This window comes from Tachypleus tridentatus, chromosome 4 (genome assembly GCF_004210375.1).
Source record: "Tachypleus tridentatus isolate NWPU-2018 chromosome 4, ASM421037v1, whole genome shotgun sequence".
NCBI lineage: Eukaryota > Metazoa > Arthropoda > Merostomata > Xiphosura > Limulidae > Tachypleus > Tachypleus tridentatus.
In genome coordinates, this window is record NC_134828.1 from 113,599,466 (window position 1) to 113,624,034 (window position 24,569).

The 24,569-nt window shown below is 34.3% G+C and overlaps 2 protein-coding genes across 3 annotated transcripts in view; one reads left to right on the forward strand and one right to left on the reverse strand.

Annotated features, from left to right (window-relative positions):
- The first annotated feature begins 7,629 nt into the window (after nucleotides 1-7,629).
- The window catches only part of LOC143249905 (asparagine--oxo-acid transaminase-like), a 108,683-nt gene continuing 91,743 nt past the window's right edge, over nucleotides 7,630-24,569 (forward strand). The window contains exons 1-2 of the mRNA XM_076500510.1: nucleotides 7,630-7,957; nucleotides 16,784-16,918. Of these exons, the coding sequence (XP_076356625.1) occupies nucleotides 7,744-7,957; nucleotides 16,784-16,918 (349 nt within the window). The 5' untranslated portion in view covers nucleotides 7,630-7,743. The remainder of the gene's footprint in view (nucleotides 7,958-16,783; nucleotides 16,919-24,569) is intronic.
- LOC143249906 (E3 SUMO-protein ligase KIAA1586-like) lies at nucleotides 18,499-20,252 on the reverse strand. 2 transcript variants are annotated; one of them, XM_076500513.1, is made up of 2 exons: nucleotides 19,691-20,252; nucleotides 18,499-19,473 (listed from the first exon to the last, which is right to left on the reverse strand). In XM_076500513.1, exons 1-2 carry the CDS (start codon nucleotides 19,826-19,828, stop codon nucleotides 19,345-19,347), a joined length of 267 nt encoding a protein of 88 aa, XP_076356628.1. In that variant the 5' UTR covers nucleotides 19,829-20,252; the 3' UTR covers nucleotides 18,499-19,344. The 2 variants fall into 2 exon arrangements, with proteins under 2 accessions (XP_076356628.1, XP_076356626.1); XM_076500511.1 differs by having other exon boundaries at nucleotides 19,691-20,243.

A 24,569-nucleotide genomic window follows, 5' to 3' on the forward strand; every position in this document is an offset into this window, starting at 1 on the left:
TTTAAAGTAATTAACCATCTCAAGGGCGCGTGATCTGTGATTATGGTAAGGCTAATACCATGCACCACAGCTAAGTAGTCATATTTGGTTATGGAGTAATTCATTTCAGCTTTCCTAGTTTTCTACTCTGATAAGTTATAGGGTGTTCATTTCAGTTTTTGTCAAACTGAGACAAAACCCCATAGGAAAACCTAAAACATCCATGCATAAAATAAATGTCTTATTAAAGTCTGAATAGTTGAAGATTGGTGCCTTTAACAAAGAGTCTCGTAGCGTTTCAAAAAGCTTCTTTTCTTTTAACTGTCCATCGAAATGTTACATCTTTCTTAGTTAATTGCATTAAAGGTCTTGCTTTACTCGCAAAATATGGGATAAATTACCTATAAAATCATACGAATCTCAAAAATGTAAAGATACCTTTTACTGTTTTTAGAACTGGATGATTTTTCCAAACTTCTAGGTTCTTTGGGTCAGATTTTACACCTTTTGCAGTCACCACATGGCCTAAATACTATTCATTTATAGAAACTGCCATTTATAGGTTTTAGCCTTAAAATTGTGATGCGTAACCTGTCCAAGGTATGTTTGATCTTTCTTCTTCAAAACTCGCAGAAAAGCTATAATATCATTAAAGTAAAAAACATTCTGAATATTATAAACCAGATTGCAAACATTAATTAAAAATTGAAATGTTGAAGGAGCATTACACAATTCAAATGACATTCCATTAAAGTGGTAATTGACTGAAGGTAGTACAAAAGCAGTTTTGTCTTTTTCCTTGATCTCTACTTGTCAATATTTGTTTTGCAAGTCTATGGCCAATATTTGTTTTGCAAGTCAATGGACAAGAAATACTTTTATGTAACCTCTCTGGCGTCTTCTGGATATTAAATAATGGATAAAAATCTCTGACTGTTACCACGTTCATTTTCTCTAAAATCCACACAGAACCTTAAACGACCATCACTTTTAGGAACTAACATAACTCTATATGCGTAATGACTACCATCTTCTCTCAGATCTTATTCAACCATTTCTGTTACACATTCCTTTAGTTCCACTCTGGGCCCGGCATGGCCAAGCGCGTTAAGGTGTGCGACTCGTAATTCGAAGGTCGCGGGTTCGCATCCCCGTCACGCCAAACATGCTCGCCCTTTCAGCCGTGGGGGCGTTATAATGTGACGATCAATCCCACTATTCGTTGGTAAAAGAGTAGCCCAAGAGTTGGCGGTGGGTGGTGATGACTAGCTGCCTTCCCTCTAGTCTTACACTGCTAAATTAGGGACGGCTAGCGCAGATAGCCCTCGAGTAGCTTTGTGCGAAATTAAAAAACAAACAAACAAACAAACAAGTTCCACTTTGTTCTTTTCTGTTACTCTAGAGGATCTTTATGCTATAGGTTTATTGTCATATAACATTATCTTATGTTTAATCTTATTGCTACATCCATTAGAATCACCTTCTCCTAGAAATATAAACCATATTAACTTCTGTTTAGTTTTCCATTCTACATCTCCTAAGACAGATTTCAACTTATTTTATTGTGTGATACCTGCTTCTGGTTAGGTTTTCTGTTATGCTGTTCTACTGTGTGTGTGTTTTCTCTTCACTGCTAGCTTTACTTACCACAATTTGTTCAGGTAGTATTTATTTCCTAAGTAATTTTTAATACTTTAATCTGCACCGTGTTTCTTTCAGACACTTTATTGATACAAGCAGCTATGTAAACTCCTGCTTTTTCTGTTTCTACAGGTTCAATTAATAATTCTTCATTTAGCTTAAAGTCTGCCAATTTATTATCAATAATAAATTGACTTCTGGTAGGCTGTTCTGTTACGTTAACTTATCTTAAAATTACTGCTGTCTATTAGATCCTCCCGTATAAGTGCTCTATTGCTTCAATTATGTCTAAATGTAGAGTGATTTGAGGGTTCTGACTTACTATATCCCTGATGACGAGAACTCATTTGAAATAAAAATGTATCTCAAGACTTTTATTAAAGAACCTTTGTTAGTCTCAAGATGACCTAAGAAGGTCGAAACCTTGTTATCTGCTTTATGTTAATAAAGTATGTTCACTAGTTGGTGGCCCGGCATGGCCAGGTGTGTTAAGGCGTGCGACTCGAAATCTGAAGGTCGCGGGTTCGCATCCACGTCGCGCCAAAGATGTTTGCCTTTTCAGCCGTGGGGTCGTTATAATGTGACGGTCACTTCCACTATTCGTTGGTAAAAGAGTAGCCCAAGAGTTGGCGGTGGGTGGTGATGACTATCTGCCTTCCCTCTAGTCTTACACTACTAAATTAGGGATGGCTAGAACATCTAGCCCTCAAGTAACTTTGGGCAAAATTAAAAAAAACAAACAAATACTAGTTGGTATCTACGTTTCTTGAAATATTTTCTTTCTGTTACTTTCCGTATTATACGTTATAAAAATACGTCTTTAAAACCTTTAAATATGCATATACTTAGTATCTGTATTGTATTTATGGACGTTTTATCAAGCAATACCCTCTTCAAGAATTGCAAACCATTTGAAACCTAAATATTTTTCTCTTTGTGCAATTGCACATATCAATTTTAAATATACTAATAGTATTGACCCTTAAAAATAATTGTTGCTGATGATTACGAGAGGGCTAAGTCCTTAAATCTTTTATTCTCCTTGGGCAGATATTACAAGTATTTTTAACCATAAGCATTATTTAGTAAATATTATAATTGACATAAATCCTGTAGATGTGTGTGTATGTTTTCTTGTAGCAAAGCCACATCGGGCTATCTGCTGAGTCCACCAGGAGAAATCGAACCCCTGATTTTAACGTTGTAAATTCGGAGACATACCGCTGTTCTAGCAGGGGTCAACCGTGTAGATATTAATCATTTGATGGTAAATATAAAATTTAAGAGATTTAAATTGGATAAAGCACTAGGAACAAACTGTATTTTTTCAATGTTTTCAAAGGATGTTATAGATCACTACGTAAGAGTGGCCAAATGTAATAATATTGGATCGGGAAATTATAGGTCAGGTAGTCTGATTTGTGAAGTGGGAACATTTTAGAATCTTAATATAAATATTTACAACTTATTTTATTTCGGTTTCGAGGGAGGCTCTTACTTCAGCTGCAATGAAACAAATATGTTTTTGGGCCACTTGGGTTCATCAGTTGGTTAATTTTTGCATTACATTTGGCAAAAGGAAATACGAACTTCCGTAGCACCGATTGGTAAATTATTTTAAAAATAAGATTTCAATATTTTTATCTTATTAATTGACAAGAAATGGCACTAAAATTATGTGAATATGCCTCTTTCATTAGTTTGTTGCAAAGAGTAATCCTTGGCCTAAACCTAGTTTTTAGTGTTAGAAGTAATCAAATTTACCAGTGAGTCATAAGAGGATGGGAAAGTGAGGCACAATTTGGTAGTTTGTTTTGTTTTGTTTGATTTTGAATTTTGCACAAAGCTACTCGAGGGCTATCTGTACTAGCCGTCCCTAATTTAGCAGTGTAAGACTAGAGGGAAGGCAGCTAGTCATCACCACCCACCGCCAACTCTTGGGCTACTCTTTTACCAACGAATAGTGGGATTGATCGTCACATTATACGCCCCCACGGCTGGGAGGGCGAGCATGTTTAGCGCGACCCTCGGATTACGAGTCGCACGCCTTACGCGCTTGGCCATGCCAGGCCATTTGGTAGTTATTAATAATTTTTTTTTCACACTTACAAGTGGAAAATAAATCTTTTTAGTCTTAGGAAAACAGATATGATTAAATTCAACAAAATTTTTTTCTAAGCTATACTGTAGACCGAAATGCTTTGTAAAACTGTATGGTAACACAAACAAAACAAACTTATTTCAAAATGTATAAATGGCTCTGTGCTTTTTTATCTCATCCTGAGATTTTTGGGACTGAGAAACATGAAACTCAGTTTATTCTTGGATTCTGTAGATTGGGTGTATATATTATAACCATAAATTTTTAAGCCAAAACAATACACATTAAAATTAAACAAAATACGCTACATTTTTTTAAAAAAAAGATCCTAGGGTAGAAACTACAACGTGAGATTATAAAATGTATCCTAAGTTTTGGAGGTGACTACGGAAGTAGGACTCACATTGAGATGGGGATACATCGTCTATCAGTCTTAAACTCCAATTCGCTACTCTCACGTAAGAAGATTAGAAATTAGGAGAGCGAGATGTGGGTGCTCAAGCCCACAAAGTCCTACAGCTATGTCACCCTTTATTGTCTGCAGACAGTTGTGGAAAGGTGACTGCTCTCCCATGTTAAAATAATAATAAAAAAGAGATATACATAAAAAAGATGACAAAAATAAAAAATAAGGTATTACCACTTGAGGGTAAGTAAGATGAAACTTACCTCTTGAAGTTATCATTCCTGCCCACAGCATGGTAGAAGCACTAATTAACATGACATTGAACCATCAGTATACTAAGTTTATTGTGACTATCGTGCTTTTATATGTGGCTCAACGGGTACATCCTATATATATGTGTGTGTTTAAGTCATCTCATCATATGTAATCTACGTTTATATGAGTATTTTAGAATATCATTAATAATTATTGTTTTAAATTCTTTATCATATTGCATAAATTACTTGTACTTGTGAAGACACAACCAGAGCATCTTATTTACACATGACTCTTAAATAAATATTCTGATTTCCAAATAAAAATAAGCAATATATATTTTTTAATATTATAAAGTTAGTTCATTGTTCAAACTAATATCGCGTGATTACTTCTACACGCAAGTACTAAAATACGAAAAGTAAAACTAGTTTTACAGAACAATACGGTCGTTGGTTTATAAACACTGCTGTAAGTTTACTGACTTGACACAGCGACGCAATCACAAACTTTCTATCACTGCTAGTAGCTTTCTCGGTAAACACAACGACGCGTTTGCCAGCTTATTGTCACCACTACCGAATTATTAGCTTCGCAAAACGACACTTTCATTAATGCATTAACTTTGTACTTTGACAGTTATTTCATTTATGTACACTGATGTCTGACACAAAAGTTTCGGCAAAATTAGTTTGATTCTTTTAAGCAAAGAGAAAACCAGAAAAGACGGATGAAAAGAATAATAAGCCATATCTTCAAGTACACTTGATGTATATTTTGAATTTCGTGCAAGGCTACACGAGAGCTATCTGCGCTAGCCATCCTTAAGTTTGCAGTGTAAGATTAGAAGGAACGCAGCTAGTCATTACCATCCACCGCCAACTCTTGGGTTACTTTTTTACAAACGAATAATTAGATTGACCGTCACATTATAACGCCCCCACAGCTGAAAGGTGCATCATGTTTGGTGCGATGGGGTTTCGAACCCGCAATCCTGAGATTACAAGTCGAGCGCCTTAATCACCTGGCCATGCCGGGTCATCTTCATATTCCACGTTTTAGTATATTCTACCGTCTTTTATTAGTTTCCACTTGAAATGGTTTCTGTAGAAGGAAAAGAGTTTCTTAAACATAAGACTGATATTACAAACAACTTTAAGTCAATATGTAAAAACACAATTATTTTGAAATAACGATTACTTAATATACAGTTCTAAAAATAAGACATTTCCAGTCTGAGAAGTACAATAAAATGCCCATTACTTAGTATACAAATTAAAATCAGTAACAACTCCAAGACTGGAAAACATACACTTCGTGTTTCGACGATGTACATCACTGCGTCATCTTCAAGAAGAATGGTTCGTACAATATAACCATTATTTGTACAATGGCTACAAGTCTAATTTACATATTATAGAATTTCATGACAACGTTTTTCATCCGGTCCATCATCCTTATTAAATAATTTAAATTTACGTTTTTTATATTTAATTATCTCATGTGTATTTACACTAATTGATTCTTCATATTGTGTTAATACAATAGTTATTTCCCATTCAGTTCGTGTTCTGCTAAAGGTGAAATAGTAACACAATGAGACTGGAAACTGTCTTAATTTTAGAACTGTGTATTAAATAATCGTTGTTGCTTTAAACTAATTGTGCGTTTTTAAACATTGAATATCGTTCAAGTGCCAAGGAATTTTCAAAACTTCAAGTCAGACAAAGGGTTTCTTAGATTTCTTACGTCATCCAATGTTCCAAGTTACATAATGAAGGGTGAAAACTACAACTCATATTAACTTGTATCGCACTTTGGGTAGGGCTTGTTCTGCCCCAGGGAGAAGTGATTAACTGACACTATTGTATTTATCATGTGAATAGACAAAAGGATTAGTAGTGTTACATGATTATGCCCTTTCATCATTCACTTTGCATGTATGTCAGAAATACAAGCATATCATTTATACGAAAATATAGAAACAAATTACTTAAAAACACCTTCCATGTGATATATTCTGAACTAGTTACGGAAGGGAGAAATATTCCAGTTATTTTAAGTTTAATAGTTTGACATATCGACGGTATTGTTTGTTTGCTAATAGCTACAAGACTTAATATTTCCCATGTCGCCCTGTTGTTACGAAATTAGGTTTTATAAAGTGAAATAATACGTAATCTTTATCATGGCTCGTAGTGACAAACTTTTAGGGAAAGCAGGCATAAAAGCTGAACATTTGAACTTAAATAAAAATGTATTTATTTATTACTTTAACACTAACAGTGTATTTCATTTTACCAAAATGATCAATGATCAATAATCAATTCATGCAACTTCTAAAAGTTTGAAGTGTCTCTTGATCTTTTGAATTACACGTGTAGCAGTTTTGTTATATTTAATGCATTAAAATTCTTCCTACTGAGACGCTGGTCAGTGAAATGTTTAATATTTATTCTCTGTAAGTCGGGAAGATATTTTAATGAACACTTCGCATTTGTTTTATTCCAATCGTGTGTATATAATTTATAATTATGTTATTAAATATTATTAAACATATAACAATTATTTGAATTTGCAGTTCAATAAAGGAAAGGAAAGCATGCAATAGGTTTACGGAATATACCCTACTAGTATTTTGTTTTTTAAATTCAAATAATTCTTGAAGGCCTAGAGTTAGATTACTGTGTGTTTAATTAAGCTACTGAATGGGTTATTAAAACCCGGTTTCTAGCGTTTCAAGTCCACAGACAATCCGTTTGCCACCCAGGGGGCGTTAGATTAATATAATTAACTTACAATTTGTTTGTTTTGCCACATAGTTGCATAGGATATCTCCTTTCTGTCCACCATAATGAATCGAACCCTATATTTTAGCGCTGTAAGTTTGTAAAGGTATTTCTGACGTAGTAAAAAATTAGTACTTAGAAATATATTTTTTTTTCTGCTATCTTATCAATCATCTAGATGTGGGGCGAAGATATATATAATAGATCTAGAATAATTTAACGAGAGACATCTATGGACAATATTTAATACTTCCTTTTAAGCAACATATGGCTGAAGTCGTTACTCGTTGTCAAATATCAAAGTTTATTCATCTTGAATATTCGGATTTTATTATCATTTGTTTCAAATCTTAACATTAAAGACTTTAATAAAATACTACTATCATTATTATAATATGAACCTACATTTTGTCAAAGCATCATTGCCCTGGTTACCAGTGTTTAGTAACTGTTCTACTGGTGCCCTCTTTAGACGATTGCTCAAATCAAATTTCGATCAAGTAAAAATATGCACTGAAACCATTTGTAAAATATAGACCGTATCCCAACATTGTTCTAGTAAAGTACGGCTAATGGAAGGTCCGCCAATAGATCTGGTTCGTAAAGAACTACAGGGTCAGAGTTTGGTTTCAAATTTGGAATTTCACGAGTTTGTTAAAGCTTTGAAGAGAAATGGAAGGTCGATTTATCATATGGCATTTGGTCAATCTCCCTTTCCTGCAATGAAGCACGCGCAACTCGAGCTAAAAAAGAGTGTGTCGCAGAATGATTACGTCACAGTGCACGGTAAGGTGTTTCTTCCCATATACTGATAAATATGTGTTATATAGTGTGTGTGTTGTTCAGTTAGGGTTAACTTATGTTATTCAAACTGGCCTTTAGATAGAGAAATCAAGGTGAAATACTCACCAAATTAAAATAAGTTTAATGACGAAATCGTTATCACATTTTGTTTTCCTCTTTAAAGTTGACAAATATTTCAGGTTGTTTTCTTCCACATGTCGTAACTTTTTCATCAATACAAGTCATATGTTACTACACTTCACGTATATACAGGTACTATATGTTACTACACTTCACGTATATACAGGTACTATATCAAGGCCCTCAAAGTTGTTTAGTGTGCAGTAGTCGATTAACACCGAAATCTGGTACAATTACAGGTTTGTAGAACAATATTTGTTAAAGATGTTACCAAGGGAAGCCTGCATGTGATGTAATAGAAAACATTCTATTGTCGCATGAATACGTAGTGGAAAACTTAAAAAAAAACTGTATATTTGCTTTTCTGCATGGACACTAAGAAAATTAGGTTTGATGAAGGACTGCTTAACTTCTCCAATTTGTTTAAGTTATTAATAATTATTTCATAATCCATTGTTACATTAACCCCAATAAAAGTAACCATATTGTTATATCACCAATCACTGAAACTGTATGTGTCATAATAATAAAGGGATTTCCATTGTTTAACGATCTGTAACAAGGGTGGTATACGACATAAATTAATTGTTTGTCTGCTTGTTTTAGCGCAGAGCTAAAAAATGTTGTTAGTCTATTAATTCACCGCTGGGGCCCGGCATGGCTAAGCGTGTTAAGGCGCGCGACTCGTAATCTGAGGGTCGTGGGTTCGCATCCCCGTCGCGCCAAACATACTCGCCTTTTTCAGCTGTCGGGGCGTTATAATGTGACGATCCATCCAACTATTCGTTGGTAAAAGAGTAGCCCAACAGTTGACGGTGGGTAGTGATGACTAGTTGCCTTCCCTTTAGTTTTACACTGCTAAATTAGGGACGGCTAGCACAGATAGCCCTCGATTAGCTTTGTGCGAAATTCAGAAAAACAAACAAACAAACAATTCACTGCTGACCCACTGGAGAACTAAAAAAAAAGAACTCTAGTCACTCTAAACGTGAAAGTTGATTTTTACGATATCTTAATAATCAACATAAAAGTGTAAAAATTGCTGTGAAAGATAATCAATTTGACTTTCTTGGTTCACTTGTATAATAACAGTAGTTTTAAAGATGAAGTTTTCATATTCATGTATTTACAGGTTTACATTTTAATTTTTGATTAAACAAAACAAATTTAGTTGAAATAATAGTTCGTCGTGTTTTTAAGATATTTAGCATTTGAGTTAGGTTATCTGTGTTCTTCCGCCCAATACGGTATCGAAACCCAATTTTTGACATCGTAAGCCCACTCACTGCTGAGCCTCTGAAATGACTAGGTTAGTCTCTTATTATTATCTTAAGGAACTTAATAACGTGAGATATATGATAAATAGCAATGGTATTAATGATAATATAATTGATGACGTCATGTATATATTTAAAATAGCTTATAAGTGTTAAACGTGTAAAATGGAGGTCAAACAAAACACTTTAATACTATTGTATACAGGAAGGCACAAACAAAATGTAACAATCAATAATTATGTATGCTATTTCCTAGAACCTATTTGCATGTTGACTCAGTATAGTTTCTAAACTTGAAAATAGAATACATAGTGTTTTCAAATATAAAGGCAGATTTTTATTCATGAGAACTTCTAAAGCATACATTTATATGTCATAGATGTACTTCTAAATACATGGCTTAACCACTCAGTGGTTAGAAACACGTGAATACATTTATTTACTTAATAACCAATGAAGTTACTAAAGTAACTTTATTATATACCTGCTTATGTGGGTAGTGAATGTGACATATTCTCGTTTCAAATTCTCACTAAAAACGCGGTGAGAAAATTTTGACGTATAAAGGAAACAAAGAAACCTCCTGCCAAAAATAACTCATGCAAGGAAACTTCAACCCAAGAACAATATAACCCAAACCTGAAACTTTGTTTGTTTGTTTGTTTTGGAATTTCGCACAAAGCTACTCGTGGGCTATCTGTGCTAGCCGTCCCTAATTTAGCAGTGTAAGACTAGAGGGAAGGCAGCTAGTCATCACCACCCACCGCCAACTCTTGGGCTACTCTTTTACCAACGAATAGTGGGATTGACCGTCACATTATACGCCCCCACGGCTGGGAGGGCGAGCATGTTTAGCGCGACGCGGGCACGAACCCGCGACCCTCGGATTACGAGTCGCACGCCTCACGCGCTTGGCCATGCCAGGCCTAAACCTGAAACACCCTGAGTTTTAGAGTATAAATGGCCTACAATCTACAGTATAAATCAGAATAAGTGTGTCAGAATATTTAGTATGTGCAACTATTCATGAAATTAACCACATAAAGGTCATTCAAAACCAACCAGTACTGATGTAATTGTGTTAAAGTTCACCAAAATATTCAGGTGTCAACTGTGACATTATAGATTTTCTGTGGAACTCCGCATACACTTTTCGAGTTGATATATCAGGAGGAAACCTGATACTATCGCTGATTGTACGAGGACAACAACATAAAGTCACGCTCATAACATCAACAAAGTACAGATAAGTTGGGCTGAATGTCAACAGAAATACTAAAAAGATTTTTACTTTCCACTGATATGAAATCTCATGAAACTAGGGCCCAACAAAAGCTATAACCACTACATGAGAACCTTCACCACCACTAGCAATGAAAGTTACAAATAAAGTTCAGAAGATCAACTCTTTGAAAATAATTAAGTCAGAATGCGATAGAAAATGATCAAACTCGAACTACACAAACAACAATGGTTTCCAACAAACGTTGAGTATTGTATCGTTAGGGTAAAAATTAAAATCCTTTTATGGTGTGGGTAGTTTTTTTTCATGGCTTATAACTTTCACAGTTGATACTGCTGTAAAATGTTACCTGTACAAGGATTATGTGGAGGCACATATGGTTGTGAAGATATAAAGCAGTGCCACTCTAAATGATAGAACAAATGCAACAAAGGCCTGATCAAACACTGCTTGGCTTAATAATAAAATATGGACGAGATTAGTTGGAGTGGGAAGTGCAAACTTTTAGTGACGTTTGGTTACACTTTGATGCTTGTAACAAATCACCATTAAAGCACACAATAATCAGTGATGACGAGAAAACCCACTTGTAGAGAAAAATATATATGTAAAAAACGGCTCGTCTGGGTTGAGAAAATACTTTTATGTAGAGAAGCGAACGACGTTTCGACCTTCTTCGGTCATTGTCAGTTTCACAAAGAAAGAAAGAGGTAACTGACCAATAGCTGACCACATGTTTGAAGGTGGTTGTGTAATTGAGTATAGGAATGTAGAAGGCGTGCTTAAATGTTGGATTATATTTATTAATATAAGTAGGTATAAAGGCGTTCCTTTGTATTGGTTTATTTTGGGCTTGAGTTGTTGTATAAGTAAGGCTTCTTTAATTTTGCGTTTCTTTATGTTTGTTTATTTATTTAGTATTTGGGTGTTTTCTATGGTTATGTTGTGTTTATTTGACTTGCAGTGTTCGAAAACGTGTGAAGGTGACTTTTTGTGTTCTTTCAATCTGGTTTCCATTTTTCTATTTGTTTCTCCAATATAGAAGTTGTGGCAGTTATCACATTGTACATGTATTTTATAAATAATATTGGTGTGGTATTTGTCAGTGTAGTTTTTACATAGTACAGACCTTAGTTTTGTGCCTGGTTTTCGAATAAATTTAGTATTAACTGGAATGTCATATTTTGTTACTAGTTTTTGCCAAATGTTGGTTATTTGTCTGCTCATGTCGGGAATGTAGGGTATGCAGCAGTATATGGTTTCGTGATTTTTTGGTTCGTGAGATATATTTACTTTTGTTGGTTGATTTTGCTCTCTGTCTAGGTGTGTGTGTATAATGTTTTCTACGGTTTGTGAAGGAAACTTATTGATATTGATGAAGTATTGTTTTATTTTGTCTAATTCATCATTAATTTTATCTGGTGAGCATAGTTTTATGGCTGTGTATAAAAACTAGTAACTAGCAAAAAGTAGTAACAAAATATGACATTCCAGTTAATACTAAATTTATTCGAAAACCAGGCACAAAACTAAGGTCTGTACTATGTAAAAAACTACACTGACAAATACCACACCAATATTATTTATAAAATACATGTACAATGTGATAACTGCCACAACTTCTATATTGGAGAAACAAATAGAAAAATGGAAACCAGATTCAAAGAACACAAAAAGTCACCTTCACACGTTTTCGAACACTGCAAGTCAAATAAACACAACATAACCATAGAAAACACCCAAATACTAAATAAATAAACAAACATAAAGAAACGCAAAATTAAAGAAGCCTTACTTATACAACAACTCAAGCCCAAAATAAACCAATGCAAAGGAACACCTATATTAATAAATATATTCAAACAACTAAGCACGCCCTCTACATTCCTACACTCAGTTACACAACCCCTTCAAACATGTGGTCAGCTACCGATCAGTTACCTCTTTCCTTCTTTGTGAACCTGACGACAACGTTGCTCGTTCCTCTACAAAAAAAAAAAAAAAATTTCTCAACCCAAACAAGCCGTTTTTACATATATATTAAAAAACACAGTTTCAATAACCGAGAGGTTCATGACTAGACTGGATAAATTATGTTTCTTGACGTTGGCAGAAAATTTGTGGTTGTCTAAACTCCAAGAGGTTTTTTTTTTTTGTATTACTTTAACGTACTGATGGCGAAACGTTTTATAGTGCGTGAGGTACAAGAGGTTTTGTGAAAAAGTATTATTTTTTATGTATGTTGGAAAAATGCCAGAAGAATATCAGTTTACGATGAAGTGCGATCAGCTGAAGCCTGATGAACTAGGATATCTTGGATATTATTTTAAATGATTGCCGAGTTCGAATAAATAGAAATATCTTTTTCAAATATACAAGAAGTCCTTGAGTTCAAAGTGACACGTCACAGAGCAAGAGAAATTCTGTTTTTAAGACTCAGTTTCTTGCTCACAATTAATTCTACTCGCATCGACATCTTTGTAACACAATAATATTATAGTTTGTTTTAACGTCTTGTATGGCTTTGTAATTGCTTTAATGAGTACATTTATTATACGTAGATTGTTTGTTTTGAATATCACGCAAATCTACTCGAGGTATAATTGTGCCAGCTGTCCCTAATTTAGCGGCTGTAAGACCAGAGGGTAGGCAGCAAGTCATCACCACCCATCACCAACTCTTGAGCTACTCTTTTACCAACGAATAGTGAGATTGACCGTAACATTATAACGCCCACACGGCTGAAAGAGCGAGCATGTTTGCGAGGGAGATTCGAACCCTCGACCCTAAGTTTACGAGTCGAACGCCTTAACCCACCTGGCCATGCAGGGCCATTATACGTGGAAGACTAGACTATTGATAATATTCTATTTTAAGCACTTAGATATGGCAGCTGTTGTAGTGAAGATATTGTGGTCTTGGTTAGGAAAGCACATTATGTTTCAGACCAACACTGTGTCCTCACAGTAATAAATTACATCAGTATACGTTCTGACATTCAGTGTGTCCCCACAAAAGTAAATTACTTCAGCATATTTTCTGACATTTAGTGTGTCCCCACAGAAATAAATTACGTCAGTACACAATCTGTCTTTTAGTGTGTTACCAGAAATAAATTACTTCAGTATAATCTGACATTTAGTGTGTCTCCTGAGATATAAATTATGTAATTATACTCTCTAGCATTCAGCTAACAATAACTACATGTTTCTTGAAAACTGTTTTCACTGTACAATTTCCTTCTTGCATTTTATTTTCTTTGTTAAGAATAGTACACTTACTTTATTTATTTGTTCAGGCCTTTGTTATAACTATTTATTTGTTAAGCGAGATCTGAAGAAATAAGAGGACTGTTGCAAGTCTATACCTAACATAGAGGTACCCATACTGATATGTACATGTTTTGTTTGTGTTGAAAGACAAGTGTACTACTACAAGTCTATACCTAACATAGAGGTATCCAAACTGATACGTACATGTTTTGTTTGTGTTGAAAGACGAGTGAACTGCTGCAAGTCTATACCTAACATAGAGGTACCCATACTGATACGTACATGTTTTGTTTGTGTTGAAAGACGAGTGAACTGCTGCAAGTCTATACCTAACATAGAGGTACCCATACTGATACGTACATGTTTTGTTTGTGTTGAAAGACGAGTGAACTACTACAAGTCTATACCTAACATAGAGGTACCCATACTGATACGTACATGTTTTGTTTGTGTTGAAAGACAAGTGAACTGCTGCAAGTCTATACCTAACATAGAGGTACCCATACTGATACGTACATGTTTTGTTTGTGTTGAAAGACAAGTGAACTACTACAAGTCTATACCTAACATAGAGGTACCCATACTGATACGTACATGTTTTGTTTGTGTTGAAAGACAAGTGAACTACTACAAGTCTATACCTAACATAGAGGTACCCATACTGATACGTACATGTTTTGTTTGTGTTGAAAGACGAGTGAACTGCTGCAAGTCTATACCTAACATAGAGGTACCCATACTGATACGTACATGTTTTGTTTGTGTTGAAAGACAAGTGAACTACTACAAGTCTATACCTAACATAGAGGTACCCATACTGATACGTACATGTTTTGTTTGTGTTGAAAGACAAGTGAACTGCTGCAAGTCTATACCTAACATAGAGGTACCCATACTGATACGTACATGTTTTGTTTGTGTTGAAAGACAAGTGAACTGCTGCAAGTCTATACCTAACATAGAGGTACCCATACTGATACGTACATGTTTTGTTTGTGTTGAAAGACAAGTGAACTGCTGCAAGTCTATACCTAACATAGAGGTACCCATACTGATACGTACATGTTTTGTTTGTGTTGAAAGACAAGTGAACTACTACAAGTCTATACCTAACATAGAGGTACCCATACTGATACGTACATGTTTTGTTTGTGTTGAAAGACAAGTGAACTACTACAAGTCTATACCTAACATAGAGGTACCCATACTGATACGTACATGTTTTGTTTGTGTTGAAAGACAAGTGAACTGCTGCAAGTCTATACCTAACATAGAGGTACCCATACTGATACGTACATGTTTTGTTTGTGTTGAAAGACAAGTAAACTACTACAAGTCTATACCTAACATAGAGGTACCCATACTGATACGTACATGTTTTGTTTGTGTTGAAAGACAAGTGAACTGCTGCAAGTCTATACCTAACATAGAGGTACCCATACTGATACGTACATGTTTTGTTTGTGTTGAAACACAAGTGAACTGTTGCAATTGTATACCTACAATAAAATGTACGTATGCTGATATATACAAGTTGTGCTGTTTTGTTTTTCTTGAGAGACAAATGAACTGTTGCACGTTTATACCTACAAGAAAGATTCCTTTACTGATGTATGTATGTTTTATTTTGTTTTTCTTGAGAGACAAGTAAACTGCTGGCAAGCATATAATTTCCATAAAGATACCTATACTGATGTATACGCGTTTTGTTTTTTGAGAGACAAGTGAACTGTTGCAAGTCTATACCTGCGATAAAGGTATCTATACTGACATATACATGGTTTGTATGCTTTGTATTGTTTTAGTTTAGAGACAAGTGGACTGCTGCAAGTCTACACCTAACATAGAGGTACCCAAACTGATACGTACATGTTTTGTTTGTGTTGAAAGACATGTGTATTACTGCAAGTCTATACCTAACATAGAGGTACCCAAACTGATATGTACATGTTTTGTTTGTGTTGAAAGACGACTGAACTGCTGCAAGTCTATACCTAACATAGAGGTACCCATACTGATACGTACATGTTTTGTTTGTGTTGAAACACAAGTAAACTGTTGCAATTGTATACCTACAATAAAATGTACGTATGCTGATATATACAAGTTGTGCTGTTTTGTTTTTCTTGAGAGATAAATAAACTGTTGCACGTTTATACCTGCAATAAGAGTACGTATAATGATATATGTATGTTTTATTTTGTTGAGAGATAAGATAATTGTTGCAAGTCTATACTTACCATAAAGGTGGCTACACGGATATATACATGTTTTTTTTTTTTTTTTTGTCAGGGAGGAGTGAATTCCTGCATGTCTATACTTACCATAAAGGTACCTATATTGATATATACATGTATTATTTATGTTTATTTTTTTTAGAAATAAGTGAACTGTTGCAAGTCTATACCTAGAATAAAGGTACCTATACTGATATATATATATATATGTTTTATTTTGTTTTTCTTAAGAAACTGATAGACTGTTGCATGTCTATACCTACCATAAAGGTACCTATATTGATATATACATGTATTATTTATGTTTTTTTTTAGAAATAAGTGAACTGCTGCACGTCTATATACCTACCATGGTACCTATACTGATATATACGCGTTTTGTTTTTCCTGAGAGACAAGTGAACTGTTGTAAGTCTGTACCTACCACAGACATATGCATACTGGTTTATAGATTGGTCTTTGGATACATGAGGAAATGATGTGTGCAGGTAATTCAATAGTGTTGAATCCGAATGTGCGATATTTATATTGCAATGTGTCATGGTAATTATTGTTACATAATTTTTCTAATTCGTTAGACCAGCCAGCTGCCATTTGTTGACTTTAGGTTCGACTTCTACAAGCGTCGTTTGCTTTAATTTTTTTATTTTCTTGGGTAGGACTCCAGGAATTTCGACAGGCGATCAGCAGGTTTCATGAGAAATTTGATGGTTTCACAGTTGATCCAGATAACATAGTTGTTTCACCAGGCAGCAAAGAAGTTATCTACCACATTCTAACAGCGTTCTCCGGAGGTAGGTTTTGCTCTATACTCAGTTCTCTAAGTGAATAATCCAGTAATATTGTCTTGCGTAATGAGCGTACACGTTCCAATTGGACACGAAAATGATACTTGCATTTTGTGATGAGATTCGGAACGAACCAGAAAAACATTTTAAAAATTATTTTATTCGTACACGTTCCAATTGGACACGAAAATGATACTTGCATTTTGTGATGAGATTCGGAACGAACCAGAAAAACATTTTAAAAAGTATTTTATTCGTACACGTTCCAATTGGACACGAAAATGATACTTGCATTTTGTGATGAGATTCGGAACGAACCAGAAAAACATTTTAAAAAGTATTTTTTTTAAACTAGTGCTTTTTGTAGACAGTTAACGAACTCTTACAAAGTTATTTTCGTCTATTATTGAGTGTTTAACGGGTGTGAGTTATTGTAGGTGGTTGACTGTTGTGAAGTTTCCTTTTAGATTTATGTACAACATCTGGGCTTCCATTAGAAAAATAACTCTCTTAACTACTGTGGCTAAACAAAGTAATTTTCTTTTAGCCAGAGTGAAAGTTGTTTATCCACAATTTTAGGTCGCCAAAAACTGTGTGGTGTGTGACTTTTAATATGCATCAATTCCATCTAGTAAAAAATAGTTGTAATTATGTGAAAATCTACAAGACATTAAGTTTTGTACTATTTTTTATTCCCTAGCAATCTTTCCCACAAAAAACAAGACAAACAAAAAAACAAAATAAACATGATAAAGAGGAAAATAAAGATACATTTATCAAAATAACACAGAAACAAAACAATGACTTAAAACTAGAATACGGTAGCATGACTAGTAAGTAGATAAATCCAATGGCAACTCTTCAGCCAAATCATCCTCAACAGAAGATGTGGTAGAAGTTGACACCTGAAGTTCCGAAGCACATTTCTTCAACAGGGAATGGTACCCACATCTGTCTTTGTGAGTGACCCAGTATCTGAATGCAGAGTCGAAGTTAAAATGATCTAAAGGTTTGGACTCCATGGATAAGTTCAGTAACATTTCTGTCTTGGCCACAGACAAACTGCTTCTGACATCTGTTTTGATGCTGTTGTACCTGTTAATTCCCCGTTCACAGTCAACAGATGTAACTGGAATTATTAATCCAATTGCTGCAAGCTGAGACAGATTTGAAAAAGTTTGACGGGTCTGGTTGATGTATTCCTTGTAGAAGCTCTTCATACTTCTGTTTTTGTGAGCATTCTGTTCCATTATGTTCCTTAGTAGCAACCATTCAGTCAGTGCCTCATCCTCATTGACGAAAGGAGAGAAGTGCTGGATGAGTTTCTTCAGATCATCCTCATCAGATACTGCTCTGCTGTAACATGGGCTAAATATTGACAAAAATGACATGATGTTAATGTGTGGAAATGCTACTTGTAGTCTTGTGACCACCTCTTTAACAAATGACTCAGCAGTTGATCTGTACTTTTTACATTGTTTATCAATATCTTTGATGTCATGGCCTCTGTAAGAAGTGTAACCACTGGCATCAGGAGCTTGTGGGAGTTTCTTCAGTGCAGTCTGTGTGTAAGGACCAGAGATGTGTACCAGCAACTGAATTTACAGAATTGACCCATCAATAATTGCTTTAGCCTGATCATAAGATAAATCAGCTCTCTGTAGAGATCTTGGCAAAAGTCCAAGAATGCCAACAGCGTCATCCAAAAAATGTGTCATCATGACAAAGCTGTAACATGACATTTGCTGAACTAGACCATGTAGCAAGGCTCGGCCTGGAGTACCACGTTCCATTGCTATGACCTGCAGGCAGCTTATCACAGATACAATACAGTTGACTAGTGCTTGGATGGAATCATTAAAAGAGAGCCATCGTGTGAAGAACACTTGTTTGATTTTGTCACTTTTCTCTCCATGCAATGCTTTGCTCTCTTCCAGAACCCGACACAACTTAGGAGAATATTTCAGGCTTATTGTAAACTGGTTCAAAACTGAAATGTAACAAGGTATGGCACCTGGATTGCTGCCTTTTCAGCTGCCAACTGTAATCTGTGTGCCAAACAATGACTTGTTATTATTCAGGGGCATTCCTCCTTAAATTTTGTAGCAACATCTGTTTTTATTCCCACCATGACATTTGCACCATCAGTTGCAAGTCCAACCAAGTCAACATCAAACAATCCTCGATCTGCCATGACTGAGTGCATTGTGTTGTAGATAGAATCAGCTCCAGTGTTGGTCAGCTCACGCACAGCAAGGAATCGACTTGTAACCTCACCTAATGATGAACGATACCTGATATAAATTATCAGTATAGAGATGTTTCCTACATCAGTTGCTTCATCTGCTTCAAGAGCAAAAAATGGAAAAGGCAATGTCTGAAAGACTGCCTGTATTTCATCCTGAACTACATGATTTAGGGTACTGTACATATCATCCAGAGACTGCTGTTACATGATTTAGGGCACTGTACATATGATCCAGAGACTGGCTGTGGGTGTATATGAACCTATCTGTTCCACATTGTGACTGAGTCTGTAGTTTCTTTAGAGAGGTCACTTCCTGTTAAAAAATATATAAGAACTTGTGTTTTGAAATAAGACCACCAATTAAAGTAATAAACAAAGATATTTGGAAGAGTTGGCTAGCTACTTAATTTTTGATAGATATTTTCAAAATGTTTCACTTTTAGAAAATTGTCAAATTACCTTTTGTTTTAAGAAAATACTGTAGAAAACAGAAAGTATATTATTAATACTAGAATGAAGAATATTCTTACATTGAATACTTGTAGTGAAAGGAGGGAATGAAACTTCACAGTTGGGATGGCTTCCTTTGTTTGTACAAGTAATGTGGCCATCTGTGCCTGAATGCCACCTTTACCCCTTACATACACATTCACAGCAGCAGTTGACATGTCCTTCTTCAAAACTTGTGATGCTACTGCACTGTGATGATCTTCTGACCATACATGCTCCACCAAGTCGTCTATGTTTAGGCTTAGTACAGTTTACCCAGTGGCAGCATAAATATTTGTCTTCTTGTTGTCCCTGCATAATTTGCAATTAAATGTATTTTGTTGGGAAACATATTCCAGCCAAGGAAACTGCGAAAACCAAGTTTCTTTAACAACTCTGTGAAAATCGTGGGTATGTTTTTTGTTCACACCAACAGTCTGATCACTGCTGGAAGCTTCAGTTTATTCAGAGCTGTCTTTTCTTTTGGAAGTGGATTTCCCACCATCAGTTAATGTCGTTGCTTCGATCTTCTTTTGAAAAAAAAACTTGATATATCTAACTGTTTAGACGTCTTTTTATCTGATCTAGGAGTTGTCGTGATCTCAATTCAAACACATGTCAAACGAAACTTGGAATTTCCACTTTGATACAGACCATATGTTGGTTTGACGAAAATCAGGTTTTCTCAGATTACTGTTTGTGTACCACGAGCAGAATCAAAGATGTCGTATAAGAAATGAAAATAAAAGAAATAATTAGACAGCTGAGTAATATATTTTAAAACATTTAACTTGTTAGTTGTCATATCCCTGAAATCATAAAAATACATATATAAAAAAAATATAGATTACAGTCAGTGGTAGTTTTTAAAGACGTTTCTTGTTTCTTCAACTTGCTGGGGGGAGCCTCTGGTCATTTATCATCATTAATGGCGTGGATGGTGATAAAAACCACGAAAGCTGTTAAGACCGAAACTTGAGCAGAATAAATAAAGGAAAATCATCCAAGACCGAAAAATTATTATCTTTCGCCACTGTGGCGAAACCAACACAAGATTTATTTTGCCACAGGTTGTTTCTTTTCGCCAGTGGCGATGTGGCTAATGGCTAGTGAAAGCCTAGAACATGGATTGTTGATACATAAATAAATTCATTCGAATACTTTGAAACATTGCGTTATTCTACTCAATATCTACCATTTAATGCCATAAATCTAGTGTGAGGTAATAACCTATGTTTCTTAATCTAGACGTTTCCAGTAAGTTGCATTGTTGTTTTAGCAGGAGATAGTCGAATGTAACATAATGTGTGTGGATTTAATGTTTGACATTGTATTTGAAAAACTTATTTGTTTGTTTTTTTTCTAATTTCGCGCAAAGCTACATACGAGGGGTATCTACGCTAGCCGTCCCTAATTTAGCAGTGTAAGACAAGAGGGAAGGCAGCTGGTCATCACCACCCAACGCCAACTCTTGGGCCACTATTTTACCAACGAATAGTGGGATCAATCGTCACATTATAAGGCCCCCTTGGCTGAAAGGGCGAGCACGTTTGGTGTGACGGGGATTCGAACCGTGACCCTCGGATTACGAGTCGAGTGCCTTAACCACTTGGCCATGCCGGGTCCATAATTATAGAAAACACTAATGTAAATATCTACAATAATGTTAAGATGGTTTTGACATTGGTGTAAAATGATTAATTAAATATGTTAGTAGAAAATAAATTTGTCTCGTGTAAAATAATTGCTACTGGAGTCTGTAATAATCTGAGGTCGTGTATCGATCATATTTTTTATTAATGGTTCTGTGAACAATCAGACAAAAGCTATTTAAATTAATATTATGGATCACTGCTCTGCATTTGTCCATATGAATTTCAAAACCTCCAATGCACCTACCTTTGGTACTCATATTGTAAAAACTTGAAGAATTAATTACTCGCAAATGAATGAACTTCTCAAGACAGGAACGAGAAATAGGGTGTTAATAAAAAATGGTGAAAATATTAACACGCATAACTTGGTGACTGTAATGAACTCAGAGTTACTTAAAACCACCCAATAATTAACACAGGGCGCTCCTAACTCGAAGCATAAAAAATGTTGCCATGGATAATCCATTGTTTATTGACATCAACATTTTAGTATCGGCATAAGGGGCACTCTACAATTTGCACTTAAAATTAACCAAATACATTCATAACTTACTGTGATGCAGATTAGATGCATTTAGTTGGTTGAAGTTTGAATAATTAAAATAAATTATAAGATTAAACTGAATAACCTGATAAAGAAGAAAGATAAAAGCTTTAATTATAAATAGAATAATAAGATTCCAGTTTCAGAAGATAAGTACACCAATAATTGTCAAACCTCAAATCTGATAACGTATCAGATGTCATCCAAAAAATGAAAATCGAAGGTGAGCTTATTGTATCTAGAGAAGCATGTTTTTAAATATTAAAAGTGAATGATCGGAGAAAACACAGAGTTAGAACAGAAGTAGTTAATCATTTATTGAACCAGAAAGGTTGACCTAAGTTAAATAATGATTTATTGAACCAGAAAGGTTGATCTAAGTTAAATAATGATTTATTGAACCAGAAAGGTTGACCTAAGTTAAGTAATGATTTATTGAACCAGAAAGGTTGACCTAAGTTAAATAATGATTTATTGAACCAGAAAGGTTGACCTAAGTTAAGTAATGATGAAGTAGAATAGTTACGAGCATTAAAGAAACATTATAAACAGATAAAGGTGGACAAATTGGATATAATGGTGGTCAAATTGGATATAATGGTGGTCAATATCAATATAATATCGGATATAAAGGTGGTCAAATTGTAATATTGGATATATAAGGTGGTCAAATTGTAATACTGGATATAATGGTGGTCAAATTGTAATATTGGATATAAGGCAAATTTAATATTTCTATTAGTTGTATGAAAACAAAAATGAAAGAAGTAGTAGAAAGTGGTTTCTACGAAAAAATTAAAAAGAATCCTACCTCCATGGTGCATTATAGTTTAAAACTGGTGATAACCTACCTCCATGGTTAATTATAATTTAAAACTGGCGATAAAAGAATCCTACCTCCATGGTGCATTATAATTTAAAACTGGTGATAAAAGGATCCTACCTTTAATCAGTGATGACGAGAAACCCACTTGTTGAGAAATTTATATGCAAAAACGGCTCGTTTGGGCTGAGAAAACACTTTTACATAGAAGAGCGAACAACGTTTCGACCTTCTTCGGTCATTGTCAGGTTCACGAGTATCCTACCTCCATGGTTAATGATAATTTAAAATGGTGATAAAAGGATCCTACCTCCATGGTTCATTATAATTTAAAAATGGTGATAAAAGGATCCTACCTCCATGGTTCATGATAATTTAAAACTGGTGATAAAAGGATCCTACCTCCATGGTTCATGATAATTTAAAAATGGTGGTAAAAGGATCCTACCTTCATGGTTCATGATAATTTAATCTAACGAAGATTCTTTGTTCCATCTAAAATCCATGAAATTGGTATCATCTTTTGCCAAGTTGGTGACGATATAGGTACATCATTTTAACCGTTATCAAAATTTATTTGTCGAAAATGTTCATTTGTAATGACGTTTCATGAATACACATTGAAACATTCGTTAGATTTCATTAACAAAATGTCGTGATAAATATGTAATTAATTAATTAAATAGTCTCTTTTGATAGCGTGTCGCTGTTCACAAATGCTCCATTTAAGAAGTTTCTGGATGAAGAACAAACTTTGAAAGTTTCCTCACGAGTGTGTGTGTGAAACTCATATTTTATAAATTTTAAAATATTAAAGGTTCATGAGTGTGTGTGAAACTCATATTTTATAAATTTTAAAATATTAAAAGTTCACCAGTGTGTGTGAAACTCATATTTTATAAATTTTAAAATATTAAAGGTTCACGAGTGTGTGTGAAACTCATATTTTATAAATTTTAAAATAGTAAAGGTTCACGAGTGTGTGTGTGAAACTCATATTTTATAAATTTTAAAATATTAAAGGTTCACGAGTGTGTGTGAGATTCATATTTTATAAATTTTAAAATATTAAAGGTTCACGAGTGTGTGTGAAACTCATATTTTATAAATTTTAAAATATTAAAGGGTCACGAGTGTGTGTGAGATTCATATTTTATAAATTTTAAAATATTAAAGGTTCAGGAGTGTGTGTGAAACTCATATTTTATAAATTTTAAAATATTAAAGGTTCACGAGTGTGTGTGAAACTCATATTTTATAAATTTTAAAATATTAAAGGTTCACGAGTGTGTGTGAGATTCATATTTTATAAATTTTAAAATATTAAAGGTTCACGAGTGTGTGTGAGATTCATATTTTATAAATTTTAAAATATTAAAGGTTCACGAGTGTGTGTGAAACTCATATTTTATAAATTTTAAAATATTAAAAGTTCACCAGTGTGTGTGAAACTCATATTTTATAAATTTTAAAATATTAAAGGTTCACGAGTGTGTGAAACTCATATTTTATAAATTTTAAAATATTAAAGGTTCACGAGTGTGTGTGAAACTCATATTTTATAAATTTTAAAATATTAAAGGTTCAGGAGTGTGTGTGACACTCATATTTTATAAATTTTAAAATATTAAAGGTTCACGAGTGTGTGTGAAACTCATATTTTATAAATTTTAAAATATTAAAGGTTCACGAGTGTGTGTGAAACTCATATTTTATAAATTTTAAAATATTAAAAGTTCACCAGTGTGTGTGAAACTCATATTTTATAAATTTTAAAATATTAAAGGTTCACGAGTGTGTGAAACTCATATTTTATAAATTTTAAAATCTTAAAGGTTCACGAGTGTGTGTGAAACTCATATTTTATAAATTTTAAAATATTAAAGGTTCAGGAGTGT

What these genes read in the sequence shown, in the direction of transcription:
- LOC143249906 (XM_076500511.1), bottom strand. Translation starts at nt 19,343, where the DNA reads ATGTACAGTACCCTAAATCATGTAGTTCAGGATGAAATACAGGCAGTC.